This window comes from Charadrius vociferus, unplaced genomic scaffold, assembly GCF_000708025.1.
Source record: "Charadrius vociferus isolate BGI_N301 unplaced genomic scaffold, ASM70802v2 scaffold429, whole genome shotgun sequence".
Lineage (NCBI taxonomy): Eukaryota > Metazoa > Chordata > Aves > Charadriiformes > Charadriidae > Charadrius > Charadrius vociferus.
The window spans coordinates 1,712,937-1,722,841 of NW_009650250.1; the positions used below are offsets into that span (position 1 = coordinate 1,712,937).

At 38.8% G+C, this 9,905-nt stretch overlaps 1 protein-coding gene across 1 annotated transcript in view; it reads left to right on the forward strand.

Moving 5' to 3' along the window:
• Positions 1-3,660, forward strand: part of OPN4 (opsin 4) — a 24,548-nt gene extending 20,888 nt beyond the window's left edge. Inside the window, exons 9-12 of the mRNA XM_009893029.1 lie at positions 1,256-1,408; positions 1,937-2,005; positions 2,437-2,475; positions 3,322-3,660. Of these exons, the coding sequence (XP_009891331.1) occupies positions 1,256-1,408; positions 1,937-2,005; positions 2,437-2,475; positions 3,322-3,513 (453 nt within the window). The 3' untranslated portion in view covers positions 3,514-3,660. The remainder of the gene's footprint in view (positions 1-1,255; positions 1,409-1,936; positions 2,006-2,436; positions 2,476-3,321) is intronic.
• Positions 3,661-9,905: the final 6,245 nt, after the last annotated feature.

The window sequence follows — 9,905 nt, forward strand, 5'->3', positions numbered from 1 at the left end:
AGCAGGAAAACATACGTTTAGATTGTCCTCCTGGATATTTTGTTAAGCTCTTCTAAAAAATCTTCCATGGAGACATTTCAGTCTGGAGATGCATCACTCTGTAGACTCATCTTCATCATTGCTTCCCCAACAGTTAGAAAACTGCTTCTGAAAATACAATCTTGATTGTCACCGTTCCAACTTAAATTAATTTTTCCTTAACGTTCTTCTGTGTTTCCCAGTTCCTTCCCCACAGTTACACAGAAAAAAAGGGATCCCAATCCTACTTAAGAGCAATCAATCTCTTATGTAGTGAAATTCTGGTATAGCATTACCAATTGGGATTCTCTTATAATAGCAAAAGACCCATCAGGGCAATTTCTTCAGTTTCATTGAAGTTCATGTTTTTCTACACCTCTTATTTTTCTTTTCTTCCCTGGGGAAAGTTTATCAAAACATCCAAAGCACATAGATTGCTTATGCAAAACCCTTGCTGCATGAAAAAAATTTAAGAAAGTATATTGCACTGTTACGTTCCCCCATTTTAAGGCAAGGTACACTGCCAAAGACAGAATAGGCTGGTTTGCCATGAGATGCTCATCACAACCCCATTAGCTGTTTTGTTGTTTTATTATGATCTATGGAATTCTGTGATTCCTCATCATTGCAGTGAAAAGGCTGCCAGTGAGGAAAAGAAACAGAATTTTTGACTTCTAGGAAATTCTGGTGGCTTAGGGGTTTGTTTCTTTTTATTTTTTTGTTTTCCCATTAATTGGAACAAAGTTTATAAAATCGGGGCTTCTTCATGGAACAAAATGTTTCGAAAGCACTGATTCTGCAGTCTCCAGACGTTTCCTTCTATTGATTTCTCCTTCCACCCAAGCCACTTTGGAAACTTTGGCCCTAATTCCTCCAAACACCCAGACTTCCTTATTGGGTACTACTATGGAAATACTGTCTCCTCAGAGCTATGAGGAGCATCAGAGAAGTTTCAACAATAAAGAAACACTATTTTGTTTGAAATTTTGCAGTGCATCCTGTGGACAAAACATAGAAAAGTAAGCCGAATTTTAGACTCAACAGACTCGATAGTTTTGTTTGTACCTCTTACAAGCAAAATTTTTATTGTCATACATGGCATAACTTTTTTGAAATGTCTTTTATACAATGTCTCTCTCTTTTACAATTTCTGTCTAGGTAAATCTGATTCTTATGGGGCAAATTGGACTGAAGTCTAAGGAAGCTAAAGTGATTGTTTTTGCTGCATTCATTTTAGGGCTGTACTGACACAGAAACTGATTCCCCCAGTATGTTCTCCAGACTTGCTAGCAGACAGATTTCCTATGAAACAGTTAAAGACACAACTCAAACTAGTAACAGAAGAGCCAAACCCAAACTGGAGCGTCATGATTCTGGGATTTGTGAGAAGGTAATAGACTGCATAATGTCTAAATTCTCTGCAGCTGGTAGGTTAACAAATCTCCGCATTTTACCATAATTAATCATGAAGGTCCTTGCCAAGAAGATGGGGATAACCTATGCATTAACACAATGAGTAATGACTTAGAGGCTGTAAAAGGTCATCAGTTTTTTATTTCCACCCTGGTTCATTATTCAGTTGTCTTTGTTGCATTTCTGACAAGCAATGGTGCTGTTTTAGTGAACTAAGCATCTGAATGGTATGTTGTCTTGTGTTTGGTTTTAAGTATGTATTCAGTAATATTTGTATTTCACTGTCCAAATTACTCGGTCAATCTTTCTGTTGTCCCGCCATTTGCTACCAAATGAACACATATGGTGAAAGATGTAAAACACAGCTATCATCTCTAGCATATCTCTACTTTTCAGTCAGTCCTCTGCTGTCTCCCCTTTTTTTCTGTTTCCCATACTTTGCATTTCACGTACGTAAAATATTGTGACATACCTTATGTCTTTCTTATCTGTGTTCATTTTTCAGACACCTGTCGATGCTGATGACATATCCATGGTGGAATTAAATGTCACAGAGTACACTGCTACACCTACTGTAAGAATTATTATTTTAATATTTGGCATGGATCTAACTAACTGAGGGAACAAAAACTAATGACAATCCCAGTTTCTGAGCACAAATTAAGTTACTTTTTGAGATGCAAAAATCACACAATACAAGAAAGCATGACTGCAAAGGGTAGATTGTTGCTGAAACTAAGCAGAAGAACACATGTACTCCTTAAATCCAACTTGTAAAGAAACTTGAATATTTTCTTGTATTCAGTAGGTCCCCTGATGAGGTCTGTGATTTCCTTAGTGGAGCATGTAAGCATTAATTTTATGCCATCTTCATATGAATAATATACATAGTAAGCTGAGACAGCCATTCCGATGGCTGTACCCCTGAGACAACCATAGTCTTGTGGCAAGTACTGCTGTACAAAGTGACATTGTTAACTATTTAATATTCTCTGTTTTGGGTAGCACCAAACATGTAAAAAATGCAACTTGGAGGAAATCAAGGTAAGTTTTTGAAACATGCCATATCACCTACTCAGTAAGATGTTATGCTAGTGTCTATTGCTTCTTCTATGTAACAAAGCTACAACATACTGATAAAATTTTTTTGACGTCTGCCACAAGCGAGTCAACTTGCCTTAATTCCTGACAGACAGGGAAATAAGAGAAAAGGGTTGACAGGTGAAAACAAGCCAGTTTTATCTTTGCAGTATTAACCTCAATGTAATATAAACATCTTAAATTATGTCTTTGTTGTTAGTAGTGATCCTTATGAGCTATTGCTAGCCTCATCCTAACACTCTTATTTTTTGGTCCTGTGCAAGTGACAACTAACATTGCTATTGTCAAAAAATTCTAATTCATCTTTCCCTCACTTCTCATTTTCACTTCGTTCTCTAGTTTGCTTCCCCCTTCAAACTATGTATGTTACATTTTACATCACCTCTAGCCCCAATGAACTTAAATAGTCTCTTTACAGAGGGACTCCTTACTTTATTGAATTCATAGACTGTCTGAGTGTATCCACAGCACTTTTGCTCATAGTTGAATGGGCTGCTATTAGTCTGGTCTTTCATCAAAGTAGACCAGCTCCGAAGTAGCAAATGCAAAGTCTGGGCTTTACTACATCAACTTGTTTAATGTTTGTTTTTTTTTTTCTCATAAGTTACTCACAAAACATTCAAAAAATGTTCACATCTACTTCTTCCTCTGTCCCTTACACTTGGTTTTGAGTTAGTTGTGGGGATCAGCAAAGTGCTTAACTTTGACACTTTTTTCATAGATGATGCAACCTGATCTCCTTGTAGATGTTTGTGTTTTCCATTTATTTTAAATCCTTGCATCTTTTAGAGAGGTGAGAGCCTGAATGGTATTGGACAAAGAAAAGGAGAGTCTCACCACGGACCATCTGCAGCCCAGATACCCAGCATTACAATAACATACAGCAATGTCCATGGAGTAGAGCTGCCTTCTGGATACAACTCTGGTTTCCTGTACCCTAAGATCAAGAGCCACAAGCAGAACAAGAAGTCCAACAGCTAAGTGAGTGGGGCAAGCCAGAATGTCACCTAAACAATAACTCTGGAACAACTGTGTACCAGCTGAATCCAGAATACCTTCCTACATTGTTCTGAGATGCTCCTACAAAGACACAACACAAGACAAGCATGGATAAAAGCAAGGGGAGTAAACTCTCTCCAGTGGTTCACTTCTTGATCTGAGTCACATTGTAACTTTATTCTCTCTTCTTTATGCATCTCATGAAACAATTTATTCCACTTGGATTTTACTCTGCTCAGGTATATTCCACCACTGCATGGATCTCACCTACAAGCCTCCTAGGATTAACTTGAGAGGAAAGGGAAGTATGAAATTCAAAACTGGCCTTTGTTCACTTAGTGTAGTTTAACTTCAAAGCTATCACAGTACTAAAGCTGAGAGATTTGGGGAAAAACGTACGTTACTTCCTGAAGATGGTTTCTTTGTTATTGTGAACTTCCTCAACCAAATGAAAACTTAATCACACCAACAGTGGTCCCTTCCCTCATTAATGACACATTTTCCCTGATTTTCTTCTACAATCCAATTGAAAGGCAATGCACTTGAGCAGTAATTTGAAGTGTCAAATCTTTATTTTAATTTCTGAGATTCTGGGGAAGAGAAAGAAATAACACTGAGGACGAGGCTGTAGTCCTTTCCATACTTAGCCTCTTTTTCAAACAGTCGCTTACGAGACCAGTTTAACCCACTCTTAGCTAACCTCCCCAGAGCTGTAGGAAAGCATTAGGAAACTACTTCTGACTTTCCTTTAGGAGGTTTCATGGGAAGAAAGCAGAATTCAAAGCAATGTTTACACTGAAATGTCTTATGGCTAAGTCAATACATCTGCCTTCTAATACTTCAAAGTGGTTTACCTTTAGATGTGCTTTTCTAAAGTAAATCTTGGGAGAAGAAGGGTTAGTTCTCAAAAAATAGTTGTTCTAGAGATGTGTGGAATCCACACCATCCCCACTTTGGCATTTTAATAGAAAGGAGATGGAAAGGAGCTATTACAGTTCCTCCGTTCACCTACCACACCGGATATTGTCCCCAGGCAGAGGACAATATTAAACTGATAATATATACAGCTAGCAATAAGGAGAAAGAAGGGAGAAAATGCATCATCTTCAAACAGGAAGTATGTTCAAAGATATTCATCAAGTCTGAGGAATTTTATTATGACTTACTGCTTAGGCTTTTAAAATTATTTAAAAACATGAAGCATGAATTCTTCCCATCCTTTGTGGTGAAGGCCATTCACACTAGTGAAAACTGGGAACAAATGCTAGTGAATGGTGCCCGTTTCATAGGGGTTACAAAAGGCTGAGCCTTTCAAGAAAATAGGTCAAAACTCACACATGCTGTTTCATGTGTTAATAAGAAGTCCATGTTATGTGTCTTTAAGAGCTAGACCCTTTGCTCCTGTCATGATTTTGTTCCCAAGTAGTATTCTAGAAGACCACACTCTGCGCTCTTCTGCATTCCCTTCCACTTTTTGAGGGTATAAAAAGAATATTTCCATGTCTAGAAAAGCCTTACCAATCCACACCATATTGTTCTCTACATCCTTCAACTCCAACATGTACTAGAGATTAGTTTGTACCTATAAAAAGAACTACAGCTGTTTGTGCTCGTCTACTTAGAAGAGGCTTGAAAACCACATATTCATTAGGGACAATTTGTTTGGGAGCATTTCAAAACTCTTGTGTGTACTCCCTCTGTAACTGACAGCTTTGCCTTTCCTTCACCTCTACCGAGACTATAAAAATCATTCAGGGGAAAGCCTACAAAATTCATTTTACCTGAATATCTCCCTAAGTGATTCACACTGTAACCCCAGTGGCATTTGGAATAAATCATTATTAGTTCATATTTCATCTCATTTTAGCAGCTTTATTTGTGTCCTGTATCCTCTACTTGGCAGCCATTCTTTCTGCTTTGCTGTCTCTTTACACCCTTTAACACAGATGTCTGATTGGATTAAAATAATTTAGGACTGAGATGATTCATGTTTCAGTTAAAGACAACTGTACAGCCTGTTCCACACTGGAGAGACCACCTGTAGCTTACCACGCACTTGGGTATGTTCCAGTGACTAGGAAGTGTGAAAGGAGTAGGGCAAAACTGAGGCACTTCCCTTTGGCCTTTTGTGCTACAGCAGCTGTTTATAGAGCAGCCTGCTGGCAAAGGCAATAGCAAGCAATGCTGGGAGTTAACAGACAAGGTCTTCACCTCCACGGGCCCAAGCTCAAATTCAGACTTGGGTCACAAGTGAAAATGTTTGGTCTGATCATCCAAGCAATTCTGCAAAACTGCTGAGCAACTGATCACTGCTGGTAGTTCTGCAAAGAATGTGCCAAGAGCCAGCATAATAAAAGGCAGCTGCAAGTCAAGACTGAAGAACTGCATAAGGCAGCAGTCACAAGTTGCCAATCTTTTCAATTTTCACATACTGCCAGGGATCCTAGTCCCTATGTTTTGCAGGTTACAGACTCACTTTCCACACTTTTTGAAACCATTTCACATACGCCGCTGGACTAAAAAGTGTCCATGCCATAGCATTTTCACACATTCTCAGGCAAGAAAGTAACAAAGAGTGTTTTTCTTGAAGTCATATGCAAAATCAAAGCAAGTTTGACATTCAGAGAAAATAAAGGCAGCTCCAATGCTTTTTGCGTGTTTCTACAGCTCTTTAGGACATAGCATGGGTAAGTCACATGTGTCCACATTTTCCTCGGTATGACCTTTTTTTACTTAGGCCATTCCAAGAAGTGCTGCAATGTAGCCCTCATCCCCTGATCCCTCAGTGGAAGATATTATCATCTCAGTAACAATAACAGGGCATCTGTCTGTCTCTGCTTCTGAAACCACTGCTTCCATAGGGCTCTATTGAGAGAGGGCCTTTAGCTGCAAAACAATGTTAGTATCAGACAACGGTATTTCAGTGGCTGTGCAACAGGTTCTCAGTTATAAGTTGTCTTATTTACATCCCTTCTAAGGACAGTAGACTGACTAGATCATCAGTGTAAGCTTAATAAAACCAGAAAAGTTTCTCTCGAGCAAATCTAGCCTTAACAGTCTAATATAAAGCACAAACATTGGCAAGAAGATTTTTTTTTTTTTTTGTCGGAAAATACTTCTTTCGGTTACAGCAGTTCCGGTAGCAGCAGGGTTCTGCTGGAGACACAGCACAGGAATTCTACGTACCTGGCTCGCAGAGCAAAGCAAATGCTGCAAGAGTCACATCAGTGATGTGACTAGTACATTTTCCAAACAATGATCTCACCTCCCGGTGTACAGACATGTCAGGATTTTGTGGTATCAGACTACAAAGCTGGCCTCACAGTGGTTGGTTGGCATGTTACCTACAAACACTTTTTTTGCAATGAAATTGTCTCTCAAGATTAAGATTCACCCAAAACTGGGGTAAATAGCAGGACTGGTGGCTGGGAAGAATAGAAAGGAATTCACCCCTCTTCACAGTGAACTTTTCCTCCTTACCCTTCTGTTGGTTTTGCTGGGTTTTTTTTATTTATTTTTAAACTTACACAAACAGCAGTATTGATGCAGGTTTCGTACCAAATATTTTTTGATCACTTTCAGGAAAATTTTAACCAATCCTTGCCAAGAGGACTTTATGTGGGAGAACCTTTTTCAGACCCACCTTCATTTGGGCTACTACAATAACAATCCATCAGATCTGTGACTGAGAAGCTCAGAAATCCACAGCAAAAATGGCCAAAGTAGGTCTTCTGATGCTGACTGTAACTTGAAAGATAAGTAGAATTTGTAGAAACAGCCTTTTTAACTTTATCAGGATTGAGTCAAGCCTTGGTAAGCTGTAGAGTACAGTGAGCTGCAGCTCAGATTAAACTGTCTCAGCACACAATTAAACACAGACATAACCCAAAAGTAAAGCTCATCATGTGCCTCTTACTCCATTATTGTTTGGTGTTTTCATTTATGGAGTCCTATGTGATTTTCTAATATTACAGTTTATCCTGGAGATAGTTAGCACCTACACCAGTAATGGGAAATTTTATGATAGCATAGTTGCGATATATGTTGCATTATATGAATTTGTGCTTCCTTCTTCCCACAAATAATCTGCTCTTAGTGTTATTATCCAACTTCAGCATTCTACCTTGTTATGAATAATTAGCTTCAGCGACTAAAAAAAATGAACGACACATATGTAAAAAAGTTGCTAAGGGGAATTTTTGTGAACCATGTTTTAACCACAATGTAAAAACAAAGCCATTATTCATTTTATGAGAGGCTGAGAGAATTGGGGCTGGTCAGCCTGAAGAAGAGAAGGCTCCGGGGGGATCTTACTGCGGCCTTCCAATACCTAAAGGGGGCCTAGAGGAGAGCTAGGGAAGGACTTTTTACTGGGGCATGTAGTGACAGGACGAGGGGGAATGGATATAAACTGGAAGAGGGCAGGTTTAGATTAAACATTCAGAAGAAATTTTTCACTTTGAGGGTGGTAAGGCACTGGAACGGGTTGCCCAGAGAAGTTATTGAGACCCCATCCCTGGAGGTGTTGAAGGCCAGGCTGGATGTGGCCTTGGGCAACCTGGTCTAGTGGGAGGTGTCCCTGCCTATGGCAGGGGGGTTGAAACTCGATGATGTTCAAGGTCCTTTCCAACCTAAACCATTCTATGGTTCTGTGATTCCCTCAACATTTAGACTTCACTGTGAGTTCCACATGTGTAAAAGAAGATGGTTGAGAAACAGGCACAAAAATCTGAGACTCCATTATTGGATAGCACAAGGTCTCCCATGTAAAGTTTCATAAAGGACGTTTCCTGAATAGGCCGTGGGACACTTACAGGCATACTTACACTTGCTACATGTTTTCCACTGACTGGAAAAATAGAATGGAAAAGTCATACCCTTCTACTCAGTGCCATGCCTGAAGGGTCACACAGAAAGTGACTGTACCTCTAATGTAACAACACTTCCTTCCAAAGCCCCAGACTTTAAGAATGTATCACGTTTGCCAAGATGCACCCTTTGCATTGGTATAATTAATTTTTATAAAGCTTTTCAGATGCCTAAAGTAAATAATGTGCATAAACATTTACACAACCCCTCAGGACATGCAACTGAAATGAAGGAGTTAAAAGGATGTTAGGTCAGTACAAAAAATTACTGAATTTTGAAAATATTTTTCCAGTATAGTATTTGCTTCTAACTCCATGGAACTATACATTAATAAATCTCCTGTTTCACATTTTTTAAAGCCAAGGTTAATACTGATAGATGAGCTAAGCTGCAAACTGTATGATTATTAGCCCTGCTGTGATTTGATGTAGAAAGCAGTACTTTGGTATAGCAAACCTTAGAAAGAGGAGGAAGAGAAAATGCACAAAAGTTGGAAACAGAAGTTCAAGGTTCTCTTTTTGTTTTTTTCCATGTTTTCTGTATCACCTTTGGAAAATTACTTAATCTTTTCATAACTCAGTATTTCTACCTGTACAATAGAGATAATATGCTCTTCATCATCATAAGGCTCTTCTCGACTAGTCTTTGCAGTTTGTTCCTAGATTCACAACTGGAAATATAATTTCTTTTTTCCAGTGTTCATATTTTCTTCCTTTACTGTACAGTTATCAACAAGTCTAAATTATACTGTTACACATGAAAGACAGAGATTGTTACTGAAGTGGATAAAGGATTCATAGTAATTCATTTTCTCAACAGGAATTACTCAACGGAAACAATTTACAGACGCCCACCAAGCTGACTTCAGTTATCATTTACAGGTATATTTTACTTTGTACCATGAGCCAAGTAGAGTCAAGTTTTTTAATGGTAGTGGTAAAACGTAACTCACAAAAATATGTATCATGCAATTGTGTACATTCTTTGACCAACAAGCCTGATATGTACTAATGTATTCCCTTGAGGAAGCTGAATATTAAAAACCACTGGATCAAATTTTGCTCTATGGTACATAAGCAAAAAGGAAAACTATTTGTGGAGAAGGTGCTGAAACATATCTATGGGGAGAAGCAATTAATTAACAGGACATGATTTAAGAGAGGGATCCTTGAAACAGGGCTGAGGCCTCATAGGTAAGGTTTGTCCCTTGAAGTCCGCCAAGTCAAACAGAGAGGGTTTTCTGCTTTACTAATGGGGTAAAAATGGTCAGTGGATAGGGGAGTCATTGACCAGCAGTGTCATCCAGGAGACAAGGGCAACATTAGCAGGATAAAGCACTATAAAATCAAACCAACAAGATTTTCACAACCTTTCCTGGATATTGCCTAGAATGAAAATCAGAGAAAACTGCGTAGTGCAGCCTGCTCTGAATATCAGATAGTTGTTTCTGTCCTGTCCAGACATGAGCTACCCTTTTCAAAGCCAACTCCTATGTTCACGCACAA